This window comes from Erithacus rubecula (assembly GCF_903797595.1).
Source record: "Erithacus rubecula genome assembly, chromosome: 1".
In the NCBI taxonomy this organism is placed as follows: domain Eukaryota; kingdom Metazoa; phylum Chordata; class Aves; order Passeriformes; family Muscicapidae; genus Erithacus; species Erithacus rubecula.
This window is the reverse complement of record NC_136658.1, coordinates 81,099,850-81,118,475: the sequence shown is the minus strand read 5'-3', so window position 1 is coordinate 81,118,475 and position 18,626 is coordinate 81,099,850. Positions and strand designations below refer to the sequence as shown.

At 42.9% G+C, this 18,626-nt stretch overlaps 1 protein-coding gene across 5 annotated transcripts in view; it reads left to right on the top strand.

The window, feature by feature from the left end:
* Positions 1–13,445, top strand: part of GABRA5 (gamma-aminobutyric acid type A receptor subunit alpha5) — a 55,860-nt gene extending 42,415 nt beyond the window's left edge. For all 5 annotated transcript variants that reach the window (XM_079316318.1, XM_079316321.1, XM_079316320.1 and 2 more), the window contains 4 exons: positions 3,573–3,716; positions 9,369–9,521; positions 10,795–11,006; positions 11,891–13,445. In XM_079316318.1, coding sequence (XP_079172444.1) covers positions 3,573–3,716; positions 9,369–9,521; positions 10,795–11,006; positions 11,891–12,193 — 812 coding nt within the window. In that variant the 3' untranslated portion in view covers positions 12,194–13,445. The remainder of the gene's footprint in view (positions 1–3,572; positions 3,717–9,368; positions 9,522–10,794; positions 11,007–11,890) is intronic.
* Positions 13,446–18,626: the final 5,181 nt, after the last annotated feature.

The following is an 18,626-nucleotide window of genomic DNA, read 5'->3' as shown; positions in this document are numbered from 1 at the left end:
AGAGATGGTCAGCTGCCACACCAAGGAGGATGGGGTGACTTTTTCTTGTCAGAACTTGATATGTCGTAAGGAAAGGAGGCACAAGTCAAAAAACTTACATTAGAGCTTCTTAAAACAAAAAGCATGTTTACATGGAAGACAGATGAGGATCATATATGTGATCCATCATGATAGAATGTATCTAGACTGGGGTAAATTCATGCTATTCCTAATGTGATGGACTTCTCCTGAGGAGGTAAAATCACTGCATTGCTTTGGGTTGGGCTCCACAGGAGCACATTTGTTATCCTCTTGTGTCTTAAAGCCCTGGGTATAACCATCCTGCCCTTGCACAAGAGTCTTTTCTGGATGAGCTGTTCTCCCTTCCCCATGGACACTCTGCTCCTAGCAGTGACACAGTTGTCTGTCTTGTAGCCTTACAACAGATCCTGTGAGAAAGGACCTACAGACAGGAGCCTTCCTCCCAGGCAGAGATTGACCTCATGCTGTGCTCTTGCCTGCCTAAATGCTCTCTCTTCTTCTGGGATTGGCACCTCCCTTCCCTGACATGGTTTCAAAAGAAAACAGCCTCATGAAGTTATGCTTAGACATACCTGTGAGATCTGGAGTTTTGGCACCTTGTGGCCTCTGTCTGAATTGCAGGCATTTTACAAGACCCAACCCTGTTCCACTCATGTGTTTTAGCACCCAGTAAAGACTGCAATTCACAGCAGCTGTTGAATTATTTTTGGACTCCCCTGCCCCGCAGGCCAGGCAGAGGAGAGAACCAAAGCATCTGAATTCTTGTTAAGCCTTACAGGCCTAAATTCCTTTGTGATTGCAATGTCAGTGAATTTGGTTACAGTACTCACACTGGGAAACATCTAGTCAGGGTGAATTATTGTGTATCATCATCAGAAAACAGGACAAACTCGATTATCCTTGTGGTTGGGATCATTGCAGAGACAGAGATGTGCTCAGTTGGGATACATCTAGACCATCCCAGAAAAAAGTCCAATGCTGTTGTTAGGAGCTTTTTTTTTTTTTGCATAGTTAGTTTGCATGTTAGGAGCATTTTTTTGCATACTTTTGCAAAGTAACATAGGTAAGAATCAAATTTTCTAACAATCCCAAATCTACCTAAACAAATCCCACATTCCCTGGGGATAATCAGCACATGAACAACATATACCAGATAAGCATTTTAAAAAATGAGGGCTTTCTGCATGACTTTTTAAAAGGGACCTGTCTCCTCTCACTTGTCTTCTCCAGATTTGGCTTTGAAATTATTTACTGAACATTGTGAACTTGTAATCATCTTAGAGACAACAAAGTATCTCAGCTCTAAAGGGAAGGTGAAATTCCATGACTTTTTGTGATGCAAATATTTTGAAATAGGAAATACATTCCTTCTTAGCCTTTCAAAGCAGATCATGACATGTAATTACAGTAATTTTACTGCAGAGCTACAAATACAAGCATAAGGAAGGCATGTGGGCAATCCTGCATGGCTAACAAAGGATGAAAAACTTGTAGATTCTCCAATTCCAAACCCAGGATCAGCTCCAGCCCTGGATACAGCAGCAACTGTCAGATATGTGATAAAAAGATTCCAAATTATCATTGTCTTCCTAGTCACAGTTGTTATTTTTTTTTTTTTTTCTCAGAAGGTTATCCACTGTATAATTACTTGATTCCCACCCATTTAGGAAATTATGCCCTGTTCTTTATCTGAATCTGCTGGAAGCATCTTTTAGGCATCTTTTGTGAGTAGCCCAAGAGATTCACCCTGATTTTGTATTTCCATATGCAAGTGTCTGTACTCAGCTACCTCTCAGCTTTTTGTCAGTGAGCTGAATAAGTTGAGCTGCTTAAGTTTCAAATCATGGCTTCTTTTCCAGTCCCTGGAGGTACCTGTAACCTTTTGAACTCTGCCCACCCCTATCCTCATTATTTCTATGTATTTTCTGAGGTGTATTTTCTGATGAAAAGCCCTGTACAGTCAGAGCAAAGGTGTGTCTAGCCTAGTGCCCTGCCTCCCACATACCACTCAGTAACATTAATAACAGTGCAAAGAAGGTGCTGTTTTCTTCCCTGCTACCTGGTCTAGCATTCAAGTGGAGCTCATTGTGTCACACATGTGCTCTTAACCTGAGCTGAGATTGCTTCCCATTTTATGCTTGACATTCCTGGTTTTAGGGATCCACGGATCACTTTACCATATTTATTGCCCTTGCAGTGCCTCTGAAACTCATGTTGACCCACTTCCTATGACTCAATGCCTATGAATTTTTTGTAAGTCCCCCATGGAGCTGCACCTTTCCAAGACAGCTCACTTGCTCTAGCAAAAAAACCCCACAGTCTGATGGAGTGAGCACACACCCTTGAACCTAGCCTGTTGTCCTTGACTTTCAAATCCTGATCTGGAAAGCTGCCATGTATTGTCTCCTGAACTAGAATGTCAGGTTTTTTCCAGAAAGAAACATTCTGCACTCCCATTTTCCAAGTTAAAAAATGAAGAAGATGAGATGTTAATATTTGACTCCAGGCCTACCTGCTTTTCACCTTCCATTTGGAGAGTAAGCCTTGTCAGCTTTCCAGAGATTTCAGTACAATGTACTACTGCCTAGTGTAACATGCTTGCAAGAATGTGACCTGAAAGCTTTCAATGCTAGTGGAGTTCGAAAAAGTGTGAGAGCTACTTATGTTAAATAAAATATAATTAAATGTGGGGGTTTTGAGACGAGCCACAGAGAAGTCTAAAGCCAGCATTGACTGTCTGTAAAACAAGACTGAGATTGGGTGTTAGGCCATTAAAGGTTACAGCAGCATTATAGAGGAAGGAATGATTTGGCAGTACTGCAACCACATTTAACTCCTTGGACCTCTAAATGAACATGAGAGAAATCACAAACACATCTGAAGTTGTGCAGGTGTTTTTCCACCCCATCCATTCTGCTATGCACAAACAGCCATTTCCTCTCAGTTCCCTGCCCCATTCCTGCTCTCCTTCATGCATTCTCACCCCTGCATCCTGTGTCTGCTCTTCAGCATCACAGGCACAGCAGGCACATTCCAGCTTCCTTTATCCACATGCCAGACCTACACCCTCACCTACATGTACATATTCCAGTCAGTGCATACACACCATTTGCCTATGGCATCACTTAGAATTCCATCCTGGAGAAAGGACAAGACACAGAGGGTCCCTGTTGTCCTGGCATTCAAAGGGTCTGAGTCTTTTTGAGGGGGAACTTTTGCAGGTTCCTGGGGTTTAGGAACCACCAGTGAGGTGAGTATAGGTCTGAGCTGCTCTTTCCGAAATTGAGTGGTTGTGATGGATTATATTTATACCTCCACTGTTCCAGCCTTTCACAAACCATCCCACACATCTCTTATATTAGAAGGCTTCAACCTAATATTTTTTTGAGCTGGGCATATGGGAGCACAATTATATCATCTTTATTTGTTTTTCTCCATTCACTCTCACTCCTCCATTCTCCATTCTCCCTGCCATTATCATTTAAGGATCCACTAAAATATTACACAGTGGTTTTTACTCCTTCCTGTCTTTTTTTCTCCCTTGTTGGCAGATGCTTATCCCAATTCTGAAGTGATCTATGTGTGGACTAACAGCACCACAACATCTGTGGTGGTGGCTGAGGACGGCTCACGACTTAACCAGTACCACCTGATGGGACAAACCGTGGGCACAGAAAACATCAGCACCAGTACAGGTAGGGGGAGTATTCCCATCCCATGGTTTCCTGATGGCTGAAGAGGAGGGAAGACTCACAGGCTCCGGTTATTCTGCAATAAGGCTGGGGAAGCACCTGTGGGATGTGGAGTGCTAGAGACATCCTGTGCAGGTTCACGGCCACTTAGCAGAGGTGTTTAAACACTGAGAGGGTTAAATGCTGGCTCTTAGGTACATCGCAGGAGCTTGGAACACACATCCAAGCTCGTGGTATTTACAGGAGCTCCAGAGGAGCCTCACGCAGGTTCTTGGCGATCGCCCTCGCCGAGGCTGCCAGCGCTGTTGCTGTCTAATTTCCCCGCGGGAGGAACCACCCTGGGAGGCAAACACCACCCACGCATCTGATCCGTGTCAGTCACGGCTTTACAGCGATTGCTCGGTGGAGCCGCGTGGGGGAAGGGGGATGGCTGCGGCTGGGCTCTGCAGCGTGCCCGGGGCACCACGCGGCCGCAGAGGAGGCGCAAACCCCGAGGATTCCCGTCCCCCGCCGGGCTGGAAGCGGAGGCGCCAGATGCGGCAGCATTAGGGAGGCAAAGCGGCTTTAATCGCCGGGCGGGCATCCGCGTGAGCCGTGCCCCCTGCCGTGGCCCCCGGGCGGGGGCAGCCCCGGAGCGCGGAGCCGGGGGGAGCCCGGGGGGTCGGGGCCGGGACAGGCACCACGTGCGGCGCTAGCACCGGGCTTAACCAGGTTACACAATGCGCTCGGCTGCGCAGCGCTGGGGCACCCAGCGAGGGAGCGGGAAGAGGCGGGAGCGAAACAGCCTGCCCGCAGAAAAGGGGGATTTCCACTGCTGGTGCTTGCGTTGGGGAAAGGGGCAACATGCCTGGGAGCAATTCCTGCGGGCAAAGCCCAGCAGAGTCTGCTGGTGATGTGTCCCTGGTGCAAAATGATGGGTAGAGTTGTAGAGGACAAAATACAAAATATAGATAAAATTAGGAACCCCTTATAATACGTAGGAAATTAAGGAGACGTGAACACAGGTACATGTACGCTTGCACACAAAGTTAGTTGGATCAAAACATAAAGATGCATAAAATTTTGTGCTCCAACTTGCAAATAAAGAGGAGACATCTGAGCTTGCTGCTCGTGCTCCAGAAAGGACACAAAGTAAGGGAAGGTTTGCCTTGGGCAGCCACTAAATTTGATTGCCATCTCCATCCTATAGATATTCAACCCCACCCTTGCCCATTTCAGGAGACACAAAGCTGATGCTAAAGCAAAAATTCATAAAGTCAAAAGAAGCATATAAACAGTGGCCACTTTTGCAGAAAAAGAATGAGTACACTATCTCCCATTAAAGAGTAAAGACGCTTTTCTCCTTACCAGTTCACCATCATAGCCGCGTTGTTTTCTGCAATGAATGGCAGCTCCCCTCTCGCCTTCATTGTTGCCAAGAAAAAGATCCAAAGGATGTACTGGAGCATCTCCTACAACCTCGTCCTGCTCCTCAGAGCAAGAAAACCATCCAGCCCAGGCAGTGAGTGCTCCAGCGTGTCAGCTCCAGGCCACTTCCAGTTTGCCGCTTTGCCTGTGAAAGCTCCTTGTACTCCTCAGCCCAAGGAAACACTCCGGACAAATCCCAAAGTTTCCACAAAGTAAACACCTCCCTCACGTATTTAAGATTTATGCTAATAAATGCTGTGTTTCCAACGTCAAGATTTTATATTAATGTCCTGGGTTACATCTGGGCTGGCTGGACTCTGATTGCAGGGTGGATCACCAAGAGCAGGACACAGATTGTAACCGGGGATTAGCAAAATACAAAAATCCGATTTTGCACAGAGAAAGCATCAGTCAACGATGGATTTTCTGGACTTCATCAAGCTCGTAGGAGGCCAGTAATCAGCATTACTTACGAATGGCCATCGAAGGCATTTCTTCTTTCTATTGAGTTGTTGAATTTGAAAAAGGAAAACCAAATAGCTATTGCATAATCCAAGTGCTTGGATCTTTTGTGGCTTTTATGACACACAAGTCAAACTACACAGCCCTTGCAGTTGCATAGACAAAATGTTTGTGTATGTCATAGGTCATTTATGCCTTTCTTTCTAGCAGACTTTTTAAAAATGCGAGTGCCAGACCTGTACCAGTTCCTTGGGATTCTGCTGATTTGTAGGAAAGCTGCTGTTCGGCTGGCTTCTCAGGAAAAAAATACCCTGGCATTCCTAATTCTCTAACCAATCTTGACATTTAGAACATTTTAGCCACGGCACAGAAACAGCTCTGTCATGTGCCACCTGTTTGTTTTTTTGGCTGTTTGGTTTTTTTTGTTTTTTGAGGGGTTTTTTGTGCTAACATCCCCAAATGTTATTTACCTGAAAGAAAGACATTTGACTACTCACAGTGCTTCCAACAGAACCAACATCTGTTATGTCCTGGTGGTAAAAGTGCTTAAAACAATCAGATATGAGCTTTGAGTCCAACTGGATCTTGCTGCTTTCCACAAATGGTTGCCCAGTTATGTTCCCCATACCCAGAATTTCTCATAGCTAACTTAGGAACTGCAGTGGCACAAAACAAAACATAAACCCACTCTTTTGTATACTGCCAGCTGGAGCCTGAGCTCTGTAATATCCAAAGCCTAAATAATAAAAGAATCATTCAGCTCTTCATTTTGAACCAAATAATTCTGATTTTTTCCTTGAGATTAATATTTCCCTAGCATCACTATAAAAGGGAACATGCATTTTTTTGTGGGCCAAAATATTCTGGATGTCAGCATAGTCAGGGATGTGTCTAATGTTCCTAGTGTCAGGATCTTGGCAGAACAGCCATTGATAGAACTGAGTCCAGGTATATCCAGTAAACAAACAAGTCTGGGGGCTGGTCTAGCCTCCTTAAAGTACTCAATTGAATCTCAGAATAATGGCAATGGAATAATGTAAGATCCTGAAAAATCTGTAACCATGATCTCTGGAGCTCTATCAACTAGATAGCAAAAAAAGAGAAGAAAAGAAAAAAAAAGAAAAATATTAATTGTAGCAGCTTTTAAAGCATAAAAAACCCTTAAGAGCAGCAGCACAGTAGCACAGCTCCATGAAGCAGTGCAGCCATTTCTGCTCTAGGGCTTTTCATTAGTACTAGATTTGTTTTTTGTTTACTAACAATAATTTGTTTTCTGCAGTGATGAGTGGACCCCATCAGGAACAGGATTCTCTTTTAAGTGCTACATAAACCTATAACAAAAATTAGCTCTTGCTCAAGAAAGCTTATGGTCTAAGGATAAACAGTGGCCTTACAGAAGTAAAAGGGAGCTTTTCTGCTCCAACAGAGCCAGTGTCTTGTTCTATAAACAAAAGGCCAACTCAGGCAGCTTTTAGCTTTACTTTAAGCAGCAGTCCTAGGGCATTAAAAGCCAAGCTGTGGGGTTTTCTTAAGCCCTAAATCTACTGGAGGATGTATTCCTAGTATAGACATCTTTGAAAGGCACAGCATGGGAAATCAAAGAATATGTCAGCTGGGAGAAGAGTAAGTACAAAATCAAGGTTCTGTGATTATTTCTGGTCTTGATAGGCTGAAGAAAATGGTAAGGTAAAAATCAGCTGTAGAGGGCCATCACAATGTAGGCACTCATTTTCTGTGTTTCAAAAATGAAAAAAAGAGGGTCCTGTTGCTCTTCTGAAGCTGTTTAGATTCTGTTTTTTATTCCATCTCTGAGAGCATACTGTCAAAATCGATAATGCACGTTGTCACTCTGTAGCGAGCAGGGAAACTGTGACTCAAACACATCCCAGTGCAGCAGCAACTGAGAAACAGTCTCTCTGCCTGAAATTATAGGCAGGCAGACCCTGCTGCAAGTACCCCTTAATAAAGACCAGGTGGGGTTCCTCCTGAGACCACTGCATGTTCAGCCTCCCTGGTTCAAAATTGCACTAAATGGAAGGGAATTAGGCTTTTCTTCACAGGGGTTTTCTCCCCAGTTTCACAGCATTCCGTGTCCATTTCCACATCTCTCTTTAGGGAGCCGTTTCACCAGAAAATCAGACTCCAGAGAAACACATAAAGATTGAGGCAGGATGTCGCTTAAAGTATTTCCATGTTATTTCACTTTCTGTCTAAAATCCTCAGCATTGAGCAAGGTCTGTAAACTTGATGCAGAATAGCAGAACTCCTGCAGCATAGTGTATGAGTGCAGCTATACCTGCAAAACCCCTTTCACTGTAAACCTGTTCTCTGCTAATTAGCCATATTGTCCATTAGAAGTAATCTGCCAAATCCAGTAGCTTAGTAATGCTGGCCACAGCTCAGCTAAGGCTGTTCACTCAAGGCAGAATCAGTCTGTTGGATATTTTCCTTTTGTGGATGTTCTGTAGAGACTAACTGTTAGATCTTGCAACAGAGATTATAGCTATAGTTGTTCTTGGAGGGCAATATATATTTCAAAACAGGCATTACTCTGATTCATCAGTACCCAGCTGAATGATGCTTGCTTTTAAATTACTTTGATATCAGTGAAGAACTGTTAAGGTTGGAAGGGATGGATTGCTTTTTATTCTTACATTTTTGTTTTTACTGTTATTGTTCCTAGGCAAATAGTAGCCTGCTTTTAGCTAGCAAGATTTTGGATTTGGAGAGCAGTTACCATCATGAATAACGTTCAGTAACAACTACATGATTTTCCAGAAATACTCTGAAAGAACCAAGGGAGCAGTTACCACCAGGAATAGCCCTCAGTAAGAACTATATGGTTTTCCAGGAATAATCTGAAAGAACTGGTTAAGGTTTGATATTTTCTGAAAGATTAGGGAAGGTGACAGCTGGTCTGTCGATTTTTGAGTGAATTTATTTAGGCTTTTATTGAAATTTAGAGAAGCCGATAAATGGCATATTAAGGCAATGCTGTGAATTTGGCATATGAAAAAGAAATGGGATTTAGCACTACTGTGGCTGGCAGCTTTTATGGAGCTCTGCATGCAGACAGGACAATATTCATTGTACAGGTGAACAAAACAGGACACAATATCTACCCAGAAACAGATAATCTTTTGAAGGGTCAAAGTGTACCAAATTGTAGGAACACTGCATGCATTGGAGGGATGCATTTTTTTCCTGAAATATGAAGGGTTTGGGTACTCTGATTAATAAGACATATCAGGATCCATATGCAAGGTGACAGTTCTTACAGAACATTCTGGGATTGGCAGTCCCTAAAATATGGTGCAGAAGGAGTGTCTGGACCCATTTTCATTATTGAAAACTGATGGCTTGGCTGTAACAATTTCCCTAATGAGGTTAAATCCTGCTGCTAAATCAGGTTGCTAAGAGTTAATTGTTACTATGCTACAGGAGTTTATAGGACTGAGTCAAATCCAGACAGTGTTAAGGCAGTGCAAACAATCCAGATTTTTAAGCCTGTGACCATCACAGCATTCCAGCTACATAGGAGGACTGCAGCTTTTCAGTGTAGTAGTCACTGTCTTCTGCTTTGGAGATTGAATGTGAAGACTGTTAGGATCTAGCAGCACCTCTGTCTCAAGTCTTGGTTTTCAACAGCACAGAAATCCCAACATTTTTCATGAAATTAAGAATGGCTGAGTGGCATCCTCAAATGAGGGGTTGAAGCTGGCCTCGTTCAGTCCCTAAATCAGTAAGCTTCCTTATTTTACTCAAATGTACATTTTTGTCTTCTAGGTGAATATACTATTATGACAGCCCATTTTCATCTGAAAAGAAAAATAGGTTATTTTGTCATCCAAACGTACCTTCCTTGCATTATGACTGTGATCTTATCACAAGTGTCGTTTTGGCTAAACAGAGAATCTGTCCCTGCTAGAACTGTCTTTGGTGAGTATCCCACTTTCTCTTGGAGCACAGATATGATCTTTGTGGCTTGTAGAAGGAATTTGCTGTAACAAAACCACAGTTCACTGCTGTTTATTTCTGCTTGAGATATTGTGAATGTTTTTTCATTCTCTTCTAGTTTAAATTCAAAATCCATTTAAAAGCCCTGTCCAGCCTGTTTTTATAAAGTTATGACAGAAGTTGGTCAGAGAGTTATGTGAAAATTAAGGACAGAAGGTAGAAGAATCAGAGTAGTGTGATTTGTGTTGGGTTTTTTCCACTTGGGTGGATACTGGATGGTTTAGAAAAAAGGACATATGGAATATCATATTTAATGTATACCCTAGCTAAGCACTTAAAGCAGATATTGCTTCAAGACATTTTGTTTATCTTTGTTATAGGATGTCTATCTGGGAAAACCATATAGAGGTTAATTAGTGACCAAAAATCTCTATTACCATCAAACAAATTAGTATGATTTTGCGTTTAGAAAATGTGTATTTACTAATGAAATTGTTATGGAAAAAACTGTGGGGTGGCATTAAATTACTTGGTTTATCCATAGAAGATTGCAGAAAATAAGCACTTTCTTAAGTGAAGGTTGATGAACTACAAGATTTTTACCAGATGAAAAACAAGGGGAGTGGGAACAGTTTATTAAGTAAAACTTTGTTGAGCTTTTAAGCTTTTAAGTATTTTAAAGGAGTCACTCTTCTGTATCATCCTCCTGAAGTCAGTTGGCAGCTTTGTTCCAAAATCAGCTCAGCAAATTGTATGGAGACAGTACAGGTAGTAGCATCACTGTGCTGACTGATTCTAGGTTTACAAAGCTATAACTGAAAGCTGAGTTTTTTTGCTCTTGGGGAAATCTCCCTGAAGATGAAAGCAGTGACTGTTTTACCATTTACTGTCATATGGGAAAGGAGGAGCTACAGTCAAGGAAACCAGTAACAGTCAACAATTTTAAACATGCAGTCTCTGTATTAGAAAAGAAAATAAGTAATCCCATTTCAATCTGACAGTTATAAACCCTGCCTTGTGTTACCCTGAAAATCCTTATTTAAATACACTACAGCTAGAACTAACCAGAACTCCACAGAATAAAACATCTGAGAGTGAAGGCTTTCATTTTTTTCTTATTCTTTCAAACCACATTATGCAAACACTGATTGACTTCAAGTGGCCTTCTAAGGTATCCTGCTGAATTGAGACCTGCTCGTAATTCATTTGGGATCCCCTAAGGGTTAGCAAACTGAACTCTCTTTTCTCTTTGCAGGAGTAACAACAGTCCTCACCATGACCACCTTAAGTATCAGTGCCCGTAACTCTTTGCCAAAAGTGGCCTATGCTACTGCAATGGACTGGTTTATAGCTGTTTGCTACGCCTTTGTATTTTCGGCATTGATTGAGTTTGCAACAGTAAACTATTTCACCAAGAGGAGTTGGGCATGGGATGGCAAAAAAGCCCAGGAAGCTGCAAAAATCAAGGTGCTTAACTTATGTTTCTTAAATACCTGAAATAAAAAGCAGATATTCAGTTTAAATAACTGAATTATCAGTTTTCAGCTTTTTTGTGGAAAAGGTATTTAATTACCTCATGACATACTTTTTCCTTCCTGTAGAGGAAAAACTTGCAAGGAAATATGGTTCCTTCCTTTCACAGAGATAGACTACCAGTCTCTATCATTTATCTGTATGAAGAGGGCTGCTTACAGAAGCACTGGGCATTGAGTACACAGGGTATGGGATTTCAGTGATCAGACCTGGGATAATAATGGACGTACAGCGTGAAACATACCTCTGCAGAGCACTCCCTGTATGCTCTCCTGAATAAATAACCAAGCTCACATTTTGGTTCATGAGTCTGAGCCCCACCACAGTAAAAAAAGGAAGCAAAGACTGCTTCTGTCTTTGGACAGAAAACAAACTTTTGAGTTTCATGCTGAAACTTTTGGAATAGGACTGATTCTTAGTAAATAATTTCCTAGAGAGCTCATACCCAAAGGCATCCAAAAAGAGCCTACAAAGAGGCCAAGCTGGCAGGGGCAATGGGCCCTTCCCCACACTCTTTGCAGCAGGTAGGGAAATGAGGCTCACATCTTGTCAGCTGTCCAGGGGCAGCACCTCTTCAGGTGCAAGACAAAAGAAGCCAGGTGGGTTGTGAGTCCAGCCAGCGAGCCTCAGCTTGCTCACACCAGGGAAAGTCACACTTGAGTGAGGGCTACAAAAGCAAGTTTGACAGTCAAAGTTAAAACAGCCAACAGGCATTAACGGGCATGCTTGATTCTGGTACTCAGCTTTTTGGGTCAGTATCTTGAGAACATTTCCACTTTCTGTTCTTGTGGTATAACGTTTTGTTCTTTATGCTGCAGAAAAAAGAGCGCAACTTGCTGGGAAATAAACCAACTAATACCTACAGCACCGGGAAGTTGACTCCTGCACCAAACATGCCAAAGGACTCAGGCCCATCTGTCATCTCAAACACGACATCTGCTCCAGTGAAGCCTGCAGAAGAAAAGCCTGCTGAAAGCAAAAAGACTTACAACAGCATCAGTAAGATTGACAAAATGTCCCGGATAATTTTTCCAGTGCTGTTTGGAACTTTTAATTTAGTTTACTGGGCCACATATTTGAATAGGGAGCCTGTCATTAAAGGTGCCAATTCTCCAAAATAAACTGAAGTACTCTGGAGCCACATGTGAGCCATACTTACAAAGCAGATGCTACCAAGGAAAATTTGAGATCCAGATGACTTTCTACGTTTGGGCAATATTCTTCAGGAAGTTTTTTGCATGTTTAATAATATGTACAAATAATATTGCCTTGATTGTTTCTACATGTAACCTCAGATGTTTTGGAGACGATTATATTACTTACAGCAATGGATCTTTATAAAAGATCAGAAGACATTGAACATGGCTTCTTTGCTGCTGAGTATCTTGCATTGATAGTTTACAAATAAAATAAGTTATATTTTTTAACTGTTCAAGTGTACTACATATCGTGGTTTTTATACTTCAGATGTACAGTCATACAAATATGGGCTTAACCTATATTTTACAGAAGAGCTCCACTATTGTCATCTGATAAGTTACTGAGTAACGCCAGTTGTAAATGTGCCAAATTATTAAGTGTAGGGCTATGTTTGAGCACCTTTACTAGTAACAGGTAGTGCATTACACCACAGACAAAACTGCTCAGCCCAATTTTCATTAGAAGTTTAATACAGTGCAGTAAATCCTAATGGGAACTATGATGATTTTCACTGCTTGAGACTCTAGTTTGCAGGGAGATAACATAGGGAGCAGGATGCTACTTATGTAAATAAAGATGATGGAATCTTGCCCTTAAACAAAAATGTGAAGTTTGTTTGGATTTTGCCTTCCAAGGAATTCTCTCTAATGATTCTTGGTATTTATTCCAAAAATAAAAAATTATATTGCATGAAATTAACATAGATTAGGAACATACTTGTGCAAATAAAACTTCCGACAACAGCAGTAGACATTTTTATCAGGGTAAAGTAAATTATGTTTGGACATTTTTCCAAGAAGAAGACTGTGTTATATTAGCAGAGATTAGCAGAAAATAATTACAGTAATTCTGCAGTAATTATTACTCGTTTCCCACTGCAAAAAACAATCAGCCAACATTTGGAAGTGTGATCAGAAAAAAAGATGTGCTTCATGACAGCAAGGTGTTTCAGTGACAATATTGACAGAAAGGTCTTTGTACTGTCCATCTGAAACTTTTCTATAAAACGCCTTGCTGCTGACAATGTGTTTTGCTTTCACAATGAATGAGAAAATGCAGTCTGAGTTTTCAGCTCTTTCCTCCTTGGCATCCTTTAATTGTTCCAGAAGCTTTTGTAATTAAATCTTAATGTTTAAATAAAAAATGCATTCAACATTTGATTGCAAAATGTCATTCTTGTACTGGTTATCCTTTTAGAAAGACCAAAGAGCACACCACAGAAGCTGAAGAATTAACTGGAAAGCACATATGCATATACTTGATAACATGTGCACACGACATAGCCTCCTGTTGTCCAGAAAGAGACATGTCTTAAGTGAACACAGTGAACCCAGTTGTTGCAGAATTAGCTGCTATATTGCTGTGGAGCAACAATCCCATGATATTTTGGGGACAGAGTGAAGAGTTCATGCTTCCCTTTTGATTTCACTTTGAGGGTCTGGTTTGGGACTGGGGAGTTGTTTGGCTTCTTTTGTGTCTTCTCCTCAACCCTTTCATTCCTAAAAATTGCCAAGAAAAAATTCTCATAAATCTATTGGTTTTGGAGCTTTTTGTTTGCTGCTGTGGATTGAGAAATTCATAAATCCTTGAGGACAGTAGGACTGAGCAAGTGACTGGATGCTGACAAAAAGAAGCAAGGGAGGAGGAACTCCCATCTATTCAGTGCTAGCCTGAGCTGAGGATGTGGATCTGTGTTTTCATGTAGCCTGCCTGTGTGTCTTTGAGCAGCCACACACCTCCTTGCCCATCATCCCCTTGGGGGATCACTTTGGCCCTTCAGGGATCAAAAACCTGAAAAATTGCAATGCTTATTGGAAGACAAAACTTTATAAAAGTCCCTTGGCTATTTCTTCAGGTGAGAAACTCGAAGAATTACATGAGTTTTGTGAATGAGCCATCTCTGGGTAGCATCTTCTCCAGGCCAATTCTGGAGTCTGCCCCTGAGGGTTTCTGTACTTTGTTTTATCTGCTTACATCCAAATCTGACTCTTACTTTGTATTACAGCATTATTTCCTGGTCTCCATTGCAGGACTCAGTGAAAGGATCTCTAAATCTGATCTATTTTACTTACATAGAAAGTCATGTTTAACAAATATGGATCTGCCTGCAGCATGTTCTTGTGCATGACCACTAGGTGTTCCATAGCTTGGAAGATGATTCAGTAAGCCTATACACTCCAGGATGGAATACTTAAATGCTATTGCCTCACATTATACACCACCTCACAATTTAAGTCTCCCCACAGTCAGTGGAACTCTTTGTGGGAGATCACTACCCACTGAGATGGTATCTGAACTGTGGGAGATGAGAGCATTTCCCAGGTCCTGCTCAACCAAAACACCTTGGCTGTGTCCTGCCTCAGGCTGGGGTGGAGTCTGCATGTGTGTTAACCTTCTCTAGTATCCCCAGAAGTAGCTTGGGCTTTCAGGAATGGAGTGAGCTGTCACTGTCCCTGGCATGGGTGAAATAGGACTCTGCAGGACACAGCTACTTCACAACTTAGTCATGGCCAAGGGAAGTAATAAATAGGAATTGCTTCTTGTTGAGCATTTCATGTATGCTTTCATTAAAAAAAAAGGAGTCAAGAGAAGTGAATTACAACAATTCAGCACTGTAGGGGAAGCATGTGCTGGCTGCTGCCAAATTTCCTTCCTTGCACCCGTTAAGAATGAAAGAACAAGTCAAATACAATTGAAGAGATTTTTAATTTCTGATATTTGAGCTGTGCCAGCTTACTTGAAGGATGAATTTAAGCAACAATGTATTTTCTAAAGCTGAACCCTCTTCTGTTATCTTGAGTTGTGTTCTGCTGTTTTCTAAATGCAATGTGCCCTCTGTGGGATAACTGAACATATTTATACAAAACTGGGGAAGTAATAGTTTTATGAAATAATCTCATCTTTCAAAAATTCTTGCTCAACATCTAAGTTAAACTTTGAAGAAAAATGAATGAAACTGCTTTGTTCTTAATTTTATGCAGGGAAGATGAATGTAGCACTCACACATTTTTTAAATCTGGAGATAAAATTCTTTGTAATAAGGATGTATTTCCCCTAATACCCTTGTTTCTCAGTTTGGAATTAACACTGAAATTATAAAACTGCTTGAACCCTTTCTGACCTTTTATATATTTTTATGTCACTACGGATACGTAAGTAATGGTCATTGCATGGTGACTGTCAGATGACATCTTCCATTATGCTGTTATAGACATTTGTTCAATTTTGAGAAGATAGAAAGATGGGAAGTTAAATTTTATGAAGCCCAAAGGACTTCTGAAGGACCTTTCAAGGATTACCCCTAATTTAGACTCAAGTGTAAGTGTCCTATTCTGTAATGCATTATTTCCTTTTCAGTGCCATCCTCAAAAGCAATTATCACTTCTTGCAGTCATAATGTCTTAAAAGTTGCTGCTTAAATTAGTCCTTGGCTAAAAGCTAAGTTAAAAGGAAGAATATTGATTGAAGATACCAACTAAGTATCTTTCAGTTAGATGAATTTGGAGAGCTTTTGAGAAATTTTGATAGATTACAATGGACTGGACCAACAATGATAGACTGGATTTGTAGGTAGGAAAATTACTACACAGAGAGCAACCCCCTGCTAAAACTTAACACATATATATGATAATAAATGTTGGAACCAGCCACCCAAGGCAGTTTTGGTCTCAGTGGATCTGGCTCAGTTCTTCCTTCACTGGGGGCTGTTGTTTTTGATGTTCTCAGAACAACTGCTCAGGGGTGGTCTGGTCCCAGAAGAGCAGCCCTGCCTACCCTGGATACCCATGCTTCTGCCAGAAGTTTACACAAAGCTGCTGAAAAGCTGCAGCACGGCAGCATCAGGAGGGATTCTCCCTATCCTGCCCACGAGACAGAGAGCAGAGAGCCCTGTGCTGAAGGACAGGACTGAAAGCACACAGACAGTGTCAGAACCTCTGAGGTTCAATTTCTTATCTAAAAGCTCCAGCAGGAGCAACAGAGACTTTCAGTCAGAATAAACTGCTCAAGTCTCTTAGGAATCTCTAATGAGCCTTCAGCTGGAGGACTTCAGGAGCTGTAGGAGATGTTTGAGATTTTCTTTGTCTCAGAGCAGTCCCAGTTCCCTTCTGTGCTTCTCATGGTATATAGGTAGCACTGGGGTGCCAGGAAAACCACCAGTAGGGTTCTCCTTCAGCACTGAATCTCAGAAAAGTTCAGGTGCCCAAACCGTTGAGCGCTTGAGACGGGGCTCCCAGTTCTAGCAAGTGAGGAATTTGATCCATGAATGCCATTCCCTTCCTCAGCATTTCCCCCCTAATTTATGCTGACTAGTTCCCTGCAAAGCTACTTTCAGAGATTCATACTTCCCCACTGGACAAGACGTACCACAGAGGTATCCCTCAAAAAATATTTGCCTTCTGTGAAAATGCAATGGAAGGTAAGTTAACATGTGGATGCATTTTGTTGTGCTGGAGAATATTACTGAGAATATAAACATTTTACTGTCATTACACGGCTTGATAAAATGTTCTTTTGTTAAAATCTGTGCTGGATGATCATGACGCTTACCTGAATATACAATTGGAAAGGCTCAGCAAAGGCAGAGAGTGTGCTTAAAAGTAAAATCGTGTGAGTATGAAGAGGAGGAGCAGCAGAAACGACCAAGACGTGAGGTGTAATGAAGAGTGGTGCTAAAGTATCCATTTGGCATTAACATGTAGCTTACCGAAGCCAACAGAAAGAAAACCTTAAACATCACCTTTATTTTTTTCTTACAGCCTGAGGAGTCAATACTCAATATTGCTCCGATCGAACCGTGGGGATTTCTGCCACCCTGCAAGGAAAGAGGGGACACTGTGAGGGTCCTTCTGGAGGTCTGCGTGGCTCGATGGCCACGCAAAGCCCCGGTCAGGGCGCAGGGTACCGAGCGCTCTGCGGCGGGCTGGGGCAGCCGGTCCGACCCGCGGCGCTTCCCGCAGCCGCCGCCAGAGGATCCCGCCGCCGCGGCAGGATGCGGGAGGGCGGGACGGGCGGGGAGGAGGCGGAGCGGCGCCCGCCGGGGAAACCACCCCGGCTCCCTCCCTCCCTCCCGGGGGTCCCCGCGGAGCAGGGCCGCCCAGAGCGGGGATGCCGAGCTGGACCTGCCCTCGCCCTTTCTCTTCCTAAATCGCTGCCGGGGTGTCTCTGCCCCGGGTCTTTCTGCCCCTCCTATCTCGCTCACTCGTGCCACCGGCCCGGGCCGCCGCATCCTTCGATGCTGCAGCACCGCCCCAGCTGTTCCGGCTGCTGGGCTCCTCCGAGGCCGAGCTGAGCTTTGATTTATTCAAATGGAGTGTGTGTGCGAATACACATTTTTCTCTATGGCCGGCGCAGGGGAAATCCCTCCGCTCAGGACGGGCGCTTCCCGTCCTTGCTTTCCAAACGCGCGGGCGCTGTGAGCCGGGACGGGGGAACCGCGACCCGGGAGCCCTGAATGATGCTTGCCTTCAGGAAACCTTCAGGTGCCGGAGCCCGGTGCCGCCGGGACTTTCTCGGGTCGCGGAGGAGCGGTGGCTCCCCTGCTCGCCCCGTCCCGCCTCCCGCCCGCCCCGCACGCAAACTTCCACCAGCGCATCGCCGTGCTGGCTGCTGGACCGTCCGCACAGCTACTCCTGGTGAAATCCAGGCAACCCCCGAGCATTCGCCTCCCGCTCCCTTCATTTTCTCAGGGCAGCAGGCGGCCTGGCTTCCACCAGCATTTCTCTGCTGGTGGCGGAAAAGAGCACAAACCTTCTAACAAATGATTATTAGCATTCATGGTAACTGCAATTAGCCAAAGCAAACACGAAAGAACTGCATAATCTAGTAAAGAGGCGTTTAGGTTGGAAATAAAAACCCAACAAAACCTGAAAGGTTGAAAGAAAACCCCTGAAGTGAATAACGGAGAGTTAATTGCCTGACTCACGGCAGATTTTCCTTAAGCTGGGTTCTTCCTTCAAAAATTAACTTCTGGAACAGAGGTCTCTACAGCCAGCTCTTCTAGGCATCATGTAGGAGTTATTCTAAAAGCAAGATTGCATCTTCCAGGATATTTTTTTTTTAATTAAACAATTAAAAACGACTCCCACCGAATATGGAAATTATGTCTAAGGGAGAAGGAAACAGAGATTTATACTCCCGAGATTTCTGATCACAGGAAAGCAGTGACTCGCTAAACCTCTGGCAGAGTTTTTGTTTTCAAATTACCATTACGTAAGTGAAATTTTGTCATCTCCCATTCTGAAAACAAAGGGGAATATTCCAATTACCCTGATGCCCGCTGCAAAGCTCCACACACCTGAAGAGAATTGAAGTCGCTAAAAATCACATCTGTGCTGGTCCTAGTGGAATAGAAAG